Raw genomic sequence first — 14,941 nt, forward strand, 5'->3', positions numbered from 1 at the left:
ATGAGTTCCCATCAGTAGGGTATGTTTTGGTCTAAGCAAGAACAGTGAAATCCCTCTTGTCAGCATGGCAAGGACAGCTAGCTGGTTACTTAATTTTAAAAGTTTATTAAGAATCATTTAAGTATATATATTTTTCAATATTTTATTTTTCATATAAAAGCACATATATATGCATTCATTTGCTAATCTTTTGATGTATAGACAAGACTGATTTTGTGTTCTACACTGTCATTCTTGAATAAACTATCTCTATAACACATCATCTATGATTTCTAGCTTCAATTTCTTTAAAAAAGAGTCAGAAATTAAATTCATTTTTGAAGCAAACTGAAATCCCTCAGGTCTTTATAATGTTTTCCACATTCTACACCTTGTGTGCCCTATAACTAGCCTGAAGGATTTTTCTTGTCCCTATCTTTTCATCTGAATTTTTTTGAAAGCATTCAACTTTGTTTTTATAGCAGAGTAGTGACAACTCTCTTTTTCCCCATTCTTATTTCATTGGTTTACATGGTATTTAATTACAGCATCACAATAACCATACAATTTTGCATTTAGGCAATGCTCATATGCCCATAATTTCTCATTTAAATCCAAGATAATGGCCTCCTTCCATAGAAAAGGATGCAGTAAAGTCATAGGACGATGAGGGACGAGAGTGACAGGGAGATGAAGGGAAAGAAAGCTCTGTCCTTTTAGTTTGTAAACCTCTTAAAGGGCCTCTCATCCCCTGGCCCACCTTGCTCAGCTTTTGCCCCCAGAGCTAAGATCCACAGTGAAACCATGGCAATCCTCTCAGGCCTTTCCTGTCTAGGTTCCTTCTTTTATCTGAAACGGGAAGGCAAACATTGGTTTAAAGGCCTTTACAACCACTGTTTGCTAAGTGGTCAATAAACAGATGAAACAGTACCCAGCTCCCTAATATTCTGGAGGGTGCAGACGGAACCGTAGTAAGACACGGCTGCAGGGCAGCTGGAAGCAAACAGGTGATCAGTCAGAACTTCCACACTCTGCTGGTGGAAATGGGAGTTCCTTCAGCAGTTTTGGGAAACGGTGTGGATTCACCCAATGAAATGGAAGATATGCAAGGCGTAGCAGTTCTTCTCCTAAGCACGTATCCTGTGTGCTTGTGTGCACTGTGATACCTGTACAAGGACATGTTTGGTTTGCGGTAGTAGAACAGCATTTCCACACAATGAAATGCATGGATCCTACGAGCACTATCATGTAAAAAAAGAAAGCTACAAAGCAATACACACCATGTGATTCTTTCATGTAAAGTTCAAAACCAAGCGAAACCAAGATACATTTTTAAGGATTCAAATAGGTGGTGTTTTTTTTTTATCAAAAAGCAGGTTTCCTGGAGTGCTCTTTATTAAACAATGACCCATCTTTAATACTTCCCCACGTTTGTTTCATTAATTTCTCACTCATTCTTTTAAGCTTCAGTGGTAGCTAGAAGACACTTTAAGACTACTCAGATGGCAAACCCTGAATCTCTTTTACCTCCTTTTTCACTGGCCACACACACATTTTCTTTTCTTTCTTTTCAGTGAACAAAAACAAAAGCAAGAAAATGATCTCTATAGAGGCCAGGAGAGTGATTTTATCTGGAAGGAGGGAAGTGTCTGGGCTTGGAAAGGGGAGTCTGGGATAGGGGCTTCTGGACTGCCAGCCTTGTTCTCTGTATTAAATGGCACTTGCTCTGTGATTTTAATAAACTGTATCAAACATACACACAGTGTGTGTTACCTGCTTTTCTCTGTTATATTCACAAGATATTTCAAAACACGGAGTGTCTTCTATAGTTTACTTAATTCTCTCTGCCTCCCCCCAATTCCATGTTAGGGGATCACTTTCAAATGTATCATTCATCCTTGGAGGCAATGAAGACTCTGATCACTAATATTGTTAGACTCTGGTTAGCTCCACAGATGAAGTGTAACTAGGAAGAAATGGGGGCAGTAACATTCAACAGCAGCCACAGGGAAAGAGAAAGGAAATAGACTAAATATCCATTAGGATACATTTGAGCAAATTCAGTCATCTATGTTATCTAATAACAAGGGGTGCCAGTAACTTAATTTTCACATTAAACCCTATTATTTCAGTATCTATGAGTGTGTTTCCAAGTATTTGCCTCTCTATATTCATCCATGGGCCCTGAATAGCAATCCATCTTTTGATTTGGAATCGAAGAAACACTAATACAAGCTTCATTGAAATCCAATTATCAAGATGTCTTTTTTTTTCCACTTAAGCCAATAAGCGAGTCAGTTGCAAGATGGTGCTTAAATTACAGTAGAATTATTTTCTAACAGAATCAAGCTTGCTGAGCTTTTACCATTCATTTTGGTCTTATTTATAAAAATTATCGTCAGTAGCCACCCAGGCCCACCAAAGCAGCATCTATTTTTTTTTTTTAAACAATGCTTTTAAAAAGCCCTTCAGTTCACTAGTTTTTCATTTTCCATTATGTTAATCACTAAAAACTCCAAGAAACAAAGAAGACTAAATAGGTTGCATTCAGTCGACATTGTCTCCTGCTGTATGGAGCATATTAGCACATGAGCACACACACAGCCACCCCACTGGAAAACTCCAGGTTATAGAAGGGAACTCAGGGGAGCGCCCACCAGCCCGATCTAGCCACGAATTCTCCTGCCACTTGATCTGATGCCAAACTGAGAAAAGTATAAGAAACACCCACCCAGCACACGGTGAATAGAAGAGCTGAAATAATCACACACTCTTTGGATGTTTCTCTCTTCTTGGGCTGAGGACAGTCATACAGAGTTTTATTAGCCAAGCAAAATCATAGGAAAGGAAATGCTCTTTATGAGATGATGTTAGTTTTCCAAAGTTTATTTCTTGGAGATAGAAGGTTGCATTTCAGGGGCTGAGGAAATAATACTGCTACATGTGTTTCTACTAAGTGTCTCAAGAAACGGGGGATGAATTTTAGTAAGCTTGATAGCCACACGGGAAACAGCCTAGTATTCAGCAGTGGTAGGATCGGTAAATAAATCGCGGTTTGTTCATGTAATCAAATGGATAGACTTTACCCTGACTGTTCTTTTCAGCTATAGATTTTCACATTATCAGACAAGCCTCTGTGTTACTATAAGGTTTCGATGCCAGATTTGACTGTGCCGTTGAAAGGGAAGCGAAAATAAAGGGGCCCCGTGCGCTACAGAGCAGCTCAGGGCTCCTGCGCGGGGAATGACGCCGCAGACCCGCCGCAGGAGTCCTCGCCGCGGCTTCCCTCCCACGTGGACGTAAGTTCCGGTGATGGGCCCGGAGAGTCAGGCAACGCTGCGCTCCCAGCGCAGGAGCGAAGACGGGTTGGACCAGCATCTTCTTCCGGTTCTGCCACCTGCTTAGACGGGGGTCCTGGTAAACTCCGCTTCACACAGAGCTAGCCTCACCCCCACCCAGGCAGGGGAGCTCGCATCTAGGGTTAGCAATTCTGGACCACCAGTCGACCGACTTACACAAGGTAGGAACTTTCTCTTAGCATCTGACAAAGTATTCGATACAGAGTAGCTTGCCACATAGGCACACATTGCGAAGCACCTTAACAAACAAGCGCTGGTGAATCCACTCTTCCACTTATGAAGCAGAACTTCGGATTCAGTGGAAGCCCTCCGTGTGGTCCCATGCCTGCCTGCCAAGTGCCACCAGCACTCTAAACCTTTGCAAGGATTCCCTTTTCCTTTTCCCGTTCTTATTGGTAAACTGTCTCCCTGAGCAGCGGCTGATTTAATTTTGTTGGCTTTCACTAGATTCTAGGATAGAACATACTTGGTTGTCCGCCTTCCTCTCAGGTTATTCTGCCTCAGTTTCCTTTGAAGGGTTTGCTTTCTCTTCCTGCCTTCCAAATTTTGGAGTAATCAAAAACACAGTCCTTAGACTTCATTTTCTATTTAAAGTAATGGATGATGACCAGAGATGATAATTTCAGACAGACTCAGGGTTTAAAATGCCATCTGTATACCACTCCTCGGAACGGAGCTCCTGTATCAAACTGCGTAACTCAATGTACTCATTTGGATGTCTAATAAGCATCTCAAAATTAACTTAACCTGAAATTAAGCCTTTGATATCCTTCCCTAAAATCTTTCTTTTCTTCTTCATAAACAAATGAAACACCATTATAATTTTAAACAATGCCACCCCTTTGTTCAATTTTTTTTTTCCTCTGCAAGATTAGATAGATATGTGGGAGAGCCTCATAATATGTCCCATGTGCCTTAACCTGTCAGCCATCCATATGGAAATTATCCACACGAAGGAAAACAAAGCATGGTTTTGTTTCAAGTTTTCTTTTACGTTACTCAGATCTACCTTTCAGTTTACGAATTCTCTCTATAGCTGAATCCTTTCTTCTAATGCCTTTCCATTTTAACATTCAATTATGTTTTCATTTCTAGAAATTTTATTTATTTTAAAAATATTTTTGTTCATCTTTTGGTAGTTTTTTTCTTATACATGTTATAAATAATTTTTAATATATTTGAATACTTCAAACATCTATGCTGAATTATGTATATTGATTTTGAAGCCTCTGAGGATGGGGGGGTCTCATCTTTTTTTCCCTGTGGACTTGCAGTAATGCTGGCTTATTCCTGCTATTCTCTGTGATTTAGAGAGTGAGTTCATGCTTGCTGGCATGCTATTTGTTGGTCGGGATGATTTCTGCCTGTTTCTCTTGGGCAATGGGAACGCCTGTAATGAATCCTTTAAAAATAGTTATAGGCAACACAAATGATGCAAATGCTGTCGATTCAGAGAAGCCCATGTGGATGGCAGCCAGTGACACCGATTCTCAGGAGACTCTTTCAAAAGACAACCTATAAATAGCCAAGGCTGAAAGTGGTGATTTTTCTTACTGTCTGCCTCTTCAACTTGTTTTTTCTTGTTTTATTTTCGTTCACTCTTTGTAAAAGGCTGCTGCCTTTCCTCTTGGTGCTCCCTCTAATTATCACATCTACTGCGCTCCACTGCTGTGGCTGATTTTTAAGAATAGCTTCTTGCTAGGCCATGAGCAATTTCAGGATGGGAATGAGTTTTATTTATTTTTAAAAGCCCGGTGCCTGACACATGTTTTTAACTCAATAAATTTATTTACTTTGAGAAAAAAAAAGAAGCTAAGTAAATGAATGTTTAGAAAATGGTATTTTAAACAAACCTATTATTTAAATCCTTGAGGTTTTCAATCTTATCTCAGTACTCACTGGCCAAATGAGAACCTCCTAAATTCAGTCTTGTTTATTATTCTGAGTTAGTTGAACCTCCATAAAGTCTATAGTGAAACACACAAGGGCACGGGCTGCTTCATGCCTCACACCCGACCAGCATCAGGGAGGCCATTTATTGTCTCTAAAAGAAAACAAAAGACACTGTGTTTTCTTTCTCTTTTATTGCAACCCATTGTAAGGTCAAAAGATTCACAGAAATATAGAAACTACAAACTGGATGAATTTCCTTTACCCACTCAAAAAGACATTAAAGACGAAAGACCAGACTTTTCCACTACAGCAATATATTTCATATAGACTTTATTCTGAAAATACTGTTGACATTTTGGAGAGGATAAAAAGCCCTGCATTAAACATGTTCACATATATTTATGACATTCTAAGCAAAAAAAGAAACTTTAGATTGCCCAGGAAAAAAATCATTTTAAGCCTTGTTTCAAAGTATCTAATGAGAACACATTCAACAACCATCACAGGATCATTCAAGGTGATGTTTTCTTGGTTGTTTTTGAGATTAGTGCTTTGAGGCTGGATATAGTATTTCTACAGATCCCTACAAATACACCAAAGCAGTTTTCCAGGTTATGATGCGTCCGGCTTTCTGGATTAGTCGACACCTTAAAGAATAAGTGCAAGTCGCCCACCCCACCCCCACCCCCCAGGCTAACGCATGTTATAGTGCTGTGCTTCAGATTCAAACAACGCAACATTAAAAAAAAATCAATTATACACTTTTGAAACCATTGGACAACCAAACTGTAACGCTCCCAAGATTATTACAACTTTGAACGGAAATGGCACCATCTATATCATTGCTGGCTCTCCCCTCTTTAACTATTTAAAATATAGTGTGACATATATAAAAATTAAACTTTGCTTATTCACTCAAGCTATCACTATACATGTCATCTTATAAATTAGTTTTGGATTTAAAAACCAGTTAAAATATTGTGACTTAAGATATTTTTCAGTGGTGGGGAAATGAATATGAAGACGATACCGTTGGATGTGTAAGAAGAATTACAATTTATTAATAGCAAACAGCTTTTTTTCTTACATAAATTTTATTCCCTTCAAATTAAATTAGTAACCCATTTAGTGATGGAAAAAATACTTTTGGTGTTTAGCGACTAGATTTTCCAAACTGACTGGAATTAAAAGCAAAAACATGCCACATCAGAAACATGTTGACATGATCAAAGGAAACAGTTGTTTACATAAAAAGAGTTATTATAAATAAGAGAATGGTACTTGAATGTAAAGCTATTTTTCACTTCTTACAGCTAGTATCATTTTAGCAACACTGGGACTTCTATAAAGTGAAATTCAAATCTGAGTATATCTGTTAAAGACCAAAAAAAAAAAAAAAAAAAAACAGTTATGTCCACATTGAGAAAGAATAAATAGCAAACTCACAAGTCAGGGTTTTGTATATCTAACTACTGTGAAAGATAATCACGCTTTAGCTTAAAAAGGCTCCCTGCTGTCTTGATTATAAATCAAGACTTAGGAAAGGTTATTATGAGCCTGAGTCCCTACTATGAATTAATTGTAAAGATGTGTGAAATCAAAACGTATATTCATTTACTAATAGGTATTGCCTAAACTGAAAGCTGGAGATCTTTAACTAAACAAAAAAATGCTTATTTCTGACAAGTGTAAACAGAATCTTAATGAAAAGATTTTCTAACTTTTCTTCTAAACTCATACATTAACCAGCAATAGATCTTTGCATAAGGACTAGTGAAAATATAACATGCACATCTCCAAAAAACCTGTTCTAAAGCCCAAAGCAAAGCAAAAAGAAAAAACAAATCAATAGAAAGATTGTCTAATTATAGCTCATTCATTAATCTTCTATTAATGTGACTAGCCCCGAATCTCAGAAATATACTTTCATAATTACCAAATTAACAAAAATAATTAAATGATCTGTAGTTTTTTTTGATAACTGCACACTATTAATTACATTGGTGACTTTAATGTGGATAATGCTAAGATTAGCTCCAAATATCATTAAAATATATCCAGACCAGTTACTACCCGTGAAATAAAAGCTAATAAAATGTTAACGTAAAACTCAAATACGTAGTACTCCAGAGAATTTGGCAGAATAGTGAATAATTAACTTTTATGAGCTGGCCAGCGGGGTTCAGATCGCTGACTCCACACGGAAACTTCACAGAAGGCCCTGCTCTCTCTAGTCCCTAAGCTGCCCACTGGACGGCAGGTGGGGAGCCCCGTCGGGGCAGGGCGCTAGGGGGAGTGGCAGGGGAGGGCGGGGCCTGGAGAAAGGCCTAGGGAGAAAGTGCGTGCATGCGTGTGTGTGCGCGCGCACGTGTGAGACAGGATGAGAACCAACACCCGTGGATGTGCTTGAAATCCTGAAAAGCGCTAGTTCTCAGGCTTCTAATTAGGGCCACGTCACTCCCTTCTGGTGACCATCCGCAGAACTGCACAATCCTTTCTCATCAAAAAAGAAGGCACTTGCCTTCATTTGGGGGCATCTCCACTGGCAGAAATTAGAAGCTCAAAATAATGGATCTTTTTTTTTTGATTCCGCAGTTAAAAAAAAAAAATTAGAGAAATAAACCTTTGAACTTAAAAACTAAAGGTCTGTGCCTGTCAAAATCTTTCATTTTTAAGACAAAAAAAGACCAGCTCACCTGGGAACAAATAGCAACTACGCGGACGCTGTATGCAAACGAGACGCGGACACACACGGGGCACACGCGGGGACACAGCACAGTCGCGCCTCGGCCGGGCTGCCCAGCCCAGCTCCGCACCCTAGGAGGAGGCGGCAGACACGCCGGGCGTCCAGCCCAGCTGGTAGGCCCTCTCCAGCGTCCTCTTGCAGTCCTGCAGGACAGTGCTGAAGGTGATGTGCGGGTACTGCTGCACCAGCTGCTCCACCGTCACCTCGTTGACCTGCCAGAGAACAAGAGCCACCGTCACACGTGGGCACCTCGACCCCCCCTCGTCCTTACAGCAGCACCAGCAAGTGTTTGCTGGGAAGACCTGCCCTAAGTATGACATTCTACCTGGTTGTAGGTAGTACTAAGTTCTGTGTAGTACTAAGCAGTACTAAGTTCTGTGTAGTACTAAGCAGTACTAAGTTCTGTGTAGTACTAAGTACTACTAAGTTCTACATAGTACTAAATTCTATGTAGTGAGAGTGAAAGTGAAGTCGCTCAGTCGTGGCTGACTCTTTGTGATCCCATGGACTGTAGTCTACCAGGCTTCTCTGTCCATGGGATTTTCCAGGCAAGAGTACTGGAGTGGATTGCCATTTCCTTCTCCAGGGGATCCTCCTGACCCAGGGATCGAACCCAGGTCTCCTGCATTGCAGGCAGATGCTTTACCCTCTGAGCCACCAGGGAATTTACATAGTACTAAGTTCTACGTAGTACTAAGTGCTATGTTCCCCCATGGGTTTTTTTTTTTTTTAAAGATGTAAGGTACCAGGAAGTTAGTGCTTTCTGGGAGCATAAATGAGCATGCTTGCCTAGGTCTGAACCATGTCCATTGAAGGGTGAGTGCCTGGGAGGGGAGGAAGCATGAGACGCTCTCACGCATCTCTGACTCTGCCACCCACCTGGCAGCTTTTTTAGGAGAGAACCATAGGCTGCTGGAGAGGACGCACGGGACTCCGGATAGGAGTGCTGGGCAAAATGTTCATTTTCCTTCCCCTTAAATGTTAAGGTGCTGGCAAACCTCAGGCCCCTTTATGGAAAAGGGCTGAAAATGTGGGGAATCAATCACTAAAATATACGTGGCTGGCAGGTCAGAGATGGCCCCAACAGACCTTAACCATCAAAGACACCACCTTGATTCTTGATTAGACAAGGCAATCAGACAGGCCTAATTAAAACTAACACCTTTTCAATTGCTGTGCTGTGAAGGGATTAATTTGTCAATTATTTTTAAGCTGATTGCAGTTCATATCACAAAAGTAGACAGCTTCCTTCATCCTTCAGATAAATAAATGATTAACCTAAGAACCGCAACTTTTAGGTTGCTTTATTTAAAATCTTTATCGAACACTTCGGCATTTCCAAATACAATAATGCTTCGTCTATATTGAATAAGCTGGTCTGCAAGAAGGTTCTGCTGAGACACATTTTTGTGCTTCCTCTTCACGTCTGTCCACTACTGAAAAAGATCAGGACCATCAGGAAAATCCTCCAACAATATCAGACCCTTGCAATCTGCTTTGAAAGCCAGCTTGGGAGTATGCTGACCGTGACATTAAGTCCTCTGCACTTTTCTGAAATAACATGGTTTTTTGTTAAACTATGTTACATGTAGTTTTTGTTAAATTCAGAGTTGATATTTCCACATTGCACTGATGAGGCTTATTTTTTTTGTCAGAATTTCTATTCAAGACTTTCTTGTATTGAAATCAATTGTCATTCCAAATTCAACCAAGCTATGCAGTTCAATCTTTTTGTGTTACAATGTATGACTTTTGTTTACAAAAACACGAAGAAAATAATTTTGAATAAAAAGAAAAACTGATATACAAATCAGAGTTGAGAATATCAACTGCTGACCTTAAAAGGATTTCTAAGCAACATAACATTTTTTAAAATTTAAATTCTACCTAAGTCTATCTTGAGTGAGTCTGCTTGAAACAGTAACTGACAAAGTCTTGCATCGCCTGGCTGTGCCTGTCTCTCCGGGACATTTCCGATATTATCCAGTCACCTGACCTAATGTCAAGTTACCAAGCTGTCCGAGTCCTTTCTGGCCTCAGGGCCTTTGCACCTGCCGCTCTCTTTATCTGGAATACTTTTAAACCCGCCTCCCCCTTCAGAACCCCCTTCCCACGGCTAGTCCTCCTCATCCTCAGCTCAGTGTCATTTCTCCAGGGAGCTTCGATCCTTGCTCTCAGCCTGCTTCCCTCCTCAAATCAGGCGAGGCTTCCAGGTCATTCTCTCTTCCAACACTGCCTACGTTTTCTTCATGGTACCTTCAAAAGTCAGTTTATAATTGCTTTGCTTAATGTCTGCTCCTGTTCCAATGTAAGATCCACAAGAACCATGATCCTTCTGTCATTCGTGAGCCAGACTCACTTCTTAGTGAATGAAGAAAACAATAACAAACTACAAACGGAAAACAGAAACCCAAGAGCAAAGCGCTGCCAGACACCAACACGCTACTGGCCAAGACCAGCAACCTCCCCAAGACCCGTCCTCAGCGCGGGGACTCGCTCCTTCAGAAGCTCCCTCGGCAAAGCGGCGTGGGGCACTCTTGCTCTGAGCCCACGCGGGCACCTGCAGGCCCATCGCTCCAGCACCCTCAGCCTGCACCGCAGTCACTTCTCCACTTCACTCTCTTCTACCTGAACCAAGTCTGGGCACCAGAGACTGCCTTTTCTCTTTGGTGAGACTATAGAGCTGTGCACAAAGCAGAGGAGAAACGTGGTGGCCATAGCTGACCTTGCAGTCAACCAGGCACAGGTCAGAGTCCTGGCTTCACTTCGAAATTCAGTTTCCTCAACTGCAAAAACAGGATAGAAGTATCGACATCACGGGATGCTACAAGGATAAAATAATATGCCTAGCACTGTGACTGTGGTGTTGGAGAAGACTCTTGAGAGTCCCTTGGACTACAAGGAGATCCAACCAGTCCATTCTAAAGGAGATCAGCCCTGGGATTTCTTTGGAAGGAATGATGCTAAAGCTGAAACTCCAGTACTTTGGCCACCTGGTGTGAAGAGTTGACTCATTGGAAAAGACCCTGATGCTGGGAGGGATTGGGGGCAGGAGGAGAAGGGAACGACCCAGGATGAGATGGCTGGATGGCATCACGGACTCGATGGACGTGAGTCTGAGTGAACTCCAGGAGATGGTGATGGACAGGGAGGCCTGGCGTGCTGCGATTCACGGGGTCTCAAAGAGTCGGACACGACTGAGCGACTGAACTGAACTGAACTGAACACTGTGACTGACATAAAAAAGTCCTCAAATGGTGGTTCCTATAGTAGAGTTGAGGCTCAATAAATGATCATTACTGAGTTGATTAATGCTATGGTAGGGTGACCAATTCTCTACAGTGATGTTCAATATTGTTCAACTTCTGAGATATTTCAGAAATAAACCTTGATAACTTAGCTATCACCGCAGGGTAAGAAGTAACCTTGATAAAACACTTCATATATAAGAATCTATCCTATCTTAAGGCTCTCTGGAGAAGGGTCCGAAACGTTCCTTAGTAACAGAGTCTGGGTTTGCAACAGCCGCTTTCAGGAAACCCTCCCTTTCCTTCACCTGATGTTGCCCCAGGCTGCAGGTGAGGTTACTTCTTCCCTGCTTCCACAAATAAACTTGGAAGGAGGCCGGTCTCACTCAGGAACAGCTGAAGTCACCTGGCCGAAGGATTTTCAGAAAATCTCCCTCAAATGGCAGAGAAAGTAGATGTGGCCCAATCACCAGCATTCAAGCAACAACTAGCTGAAAACAGATGAAAAGCGGAGGCAGAAGAGAAAACCTCTAAACCCACCAGAAAGACGGGCTTGTCTTCTGCAGTGCGTCTCCTCTGACCTGCACATAGGCCTCTACAAAGTTTCCCACCAAGGACTGACAGGCATTTCGTTTCGGAGGCCCAATTTTTATAAAGGTAAAGTATCACCATGTGATAGCTGCCATGAAGAGAGGTAAAATTCACCTTAAGCAAACTTGATACATGAAGATGCTGATTTATGAAGTACAGGAATTAGCTTCAGTTAGGGGTTAACTGTCGACTCTAGCAAAGACGCATGGTAGGGTTAATTCAGTCAGTCAGCTCTCTTAACATGTTTTTATATCCCTTGATTTACCGAAATTCTGTCTACCTTTTCTGTTGCATAAAGCAAGGCCCACCGATAGCTGAGAATACACAGTGGGCTAGATTTCTGGCTTTCATAGGTTGTGGGTTAAAAAAGGACAGTCATCTGGTTTTGTGTAGCTGTATAAAACATGCTACAGGTAATCCTCTGTGGATATAATGTGTCTTCTAGGCAGTCCGTTTGCTAACTGTGTTCTGTAAACTCTAGAAAATAAAGCAGTAGGGGAAATGCAAATACTCCATTTCAGAGCTTTGTTGGTAGAAGCTATTCAGGGGAAATACATGTGTTCCCACTAGGGAAGGTTCTATCTTTTACTTATAGTGTCTCCTGGCGATAAGGTGTGACACATTTTATACTGAAGCTATTTTCATTTACTCCTGTCAAGTATACACTATGCTCACCTCTTTGTATAGACTCCAAAAGCAGTTTGGTGCCTTAGAGAAAAAGTTGGGTGTAAGACACTGGGGCGGTCCAAATCATTTCAGCTCTCAGGCCTACACAGGCGTTTCTGCAGACACTTTGTCATGCACAGCTCCACTTGCTAGAATGAAAAGAACTATTCTCGTTCCAACTCATAAAATGTATGTAACATAAAAACGGAACAAGAAGATGAATTTAAAAAATTTTCCCATGATCCTTGGTCATCTGTTCTTAATTTCTTTTTTCTCTGCTGCAAACTATCAATGGCAATTTCTATATGACACATAAGATTTGAGAAATGCAGCGGATCTTCTTAAAGAAATACTCAGCAGTGTCATTTGGAGAAATTACTGTGATTAAGGGGGGGGGGAAGCATGTACTGCAGGGTTTTTTTTAAATATAAGAAAAATTGGATTTTATAGTTCTCTCCAAAGACTGTATAACCATAATTTACATTTTCAAAATTATTATAACTCTTTTTAAGGTAGTAGCAATTTGTCTGGTATTTTAATCTATTTTGAGTTAACATCTATTGGCACTTTTTGAAAATGTGAGGCAAATTGCTGTGCTAATTAAGGTAAATGATACCATGGTTTCATCCTATCGCTGCGGCTACAGGGTGAGGAGAGACTGGGCAGGGTTTCTGAGATTCAGTTTAACCTACTTACCTAAACCATCACCTGTTTCTTCACCTCCTTATAGACACTTTCCCAAGAAAATTCCAAAAAGTGTAAGATTAGGCCTAAATTATCTCTCCAATGATACCTATTGTTCAAAAACTACAATATCTGATGAAATCTGTTGAAGAAACCATTTATTTTAAGTTATTCTCATTTCCTCTTTGACTCATGTTATAAAATAGAATGTATTTCTTGTGTTGAGGGGAAATATTTGGCACCGGAGTATATTAAAACTACACTTAAGAATATAATGATTTACTTAAAATCATTTTTTTAATGGAGAAAGTTTCCCTGCAAAAAGTGAACATCAGTCCAAAGCACCCCGAGCAATGAACCTATCGCATCTTTCCTGGACCATAAGCTCCTTGACAGCGAGGAGTACCTTAGTCATCTCCGCGTTTTCAGGCCTACACATACCGCCTGGCACATTCCCATCCCATCAGAATATAAGCCCCTGCTTCTCCTCACTGCCAAGCCCCTCGCAGCGGGCGCGCGCCTGGCACATAGAGAGTACTCAGTGATAACTGGGTGGCTGAGTGTTGCTCCATGAGCGTGTACCGAGTAACCAGAGAAGCACCAAACGGTACTGCGTCAGAAACGGTGGCGACAAGCTCACCTTGCGCCCAGACTGCTCCGCTACAGTGGGGGCAGGCTCTAGAAGCTCGACAGTGCGGCAGCGCCAAACTCCTTTAACCCTTCGCAGTTCACACACAAGGTGATTCTTGGAGCTCGTCTCCTTTCTCTTCTTGCCATCTGACTCCACCGGGTACCTCCGTCCTGACACACCTTGCCCGGGCTTCCCAACGCTTTTGCACAGGAGACCACAGCGGCTCGCGATGGCGGTTCAGCATCACGAGCTGAGGCTTGCTGGGCCACATGGCCGCTGGGCGGTACTAAGGAAGTGCTGGGGCTATAGTGCGGCAGTCGCTCAGTCGTGTCTGACTCTTTGAGACCCCATGGACTGTAGCCTGCCAGGCTCCTCTGTCCATGGGATTCCCCAGGCAAGAACACTGGAGCGGGTTGCCATGCCCTCCTCCAGGGGATTTTCATGACCCTGGGATCCAACCCGGGTCTCCCACATTGCAGGCAGATTCTCCACCATGTAAGCCGCCAGGGAAGCCTTAGGCTATACTTCAGATGGACTGACGGCAGCCCTTCCTACTGGGGATGTGTGGCTCAGTACGCTGGGGAGACAGCGCTGAGAAGCAGGCTCGTGGCGCCTGGCCATGTGCAGGTTCCCAAAGCTTTGCAGAAACCCACGATTCACAAGCTTTCACACTCCAGTTCACAGCACCAGGGCCCCCTGCTCAGGGTAGCAGACCCAGGCGGGCCCCACAGAAGACTGCAATTTGGGGACATTTAAGGTTCCTTCTGAGGCCACAGTTGTCTGGTGGCAGGGGAACCATGGACAGAGTGTCTGACTCAGAGCAACGCTATTCCCACCTTCTACTTGCCTGGGCTTCAGCACCTCTGCACGCCGTCACTGTTACTTAAGGGGCTCTTTTTGGGGGGGTTGTTGGTGGTTGATTGGTTTCATTGTCACAGCCATATTTGGCATTTGTTGTCTCAACTGTCCACGATCCCCATCCTTTGTGGCCCCGGGGGCTGGCTTCATGGGAGACAGTGTCTCCACGGCCTGGGCGTGGGGGAAGGCTTCAGGACGGTTCAAGTGCGTTTACTCCGCACTTATTTCTCTTACTGTTACATCGGCTCCACCTCAGAGCATCAAGCGTTAGATCCTGGAAGTCGGG

General features: G+C 42.3%; 1 protein-coding gene across 1 annotated transcript in view; it reads right to left on the bottom strand.

Moving 5' to 3' along the window:
• Positions 1-5,932: 5,932 nt before the first annotated feature.
• Positions 5,933-14,941, bottom strand: part of FBXL17 (F-box and leucine rich repeat protein 17) — a 512,147-nt gene continuing 503,138 nt past the window's right edge. Inside the window, exon 9 of the mRNA XM_068979792.1 lies at positions 5,933-8,189. Coding sequence (XP_068835893.1) covers positions 8,049-8,189 — 141 coding nt within the window. The 3' untranslated portion in view covers positions 5,933-8,048. The remainder of the gene's footprint in view (positions 8,190-14,941) is intronic.

This window comes from Capricornis sumatraensis, chromosome 9 (assembly GCF_032405125.1).
Source record: "Capricornis sumatraensis isolate serow.1 chromosome 9, serow.2, whole genome shotgun sequence".
In the NCBI taxonomy this organism is placed as follows: Eukaryota; Metazoa; Chordata; class Mammalia; order Artiodactyla; family Bovidae; genus Capricornis; species Capricornis sumatraensis.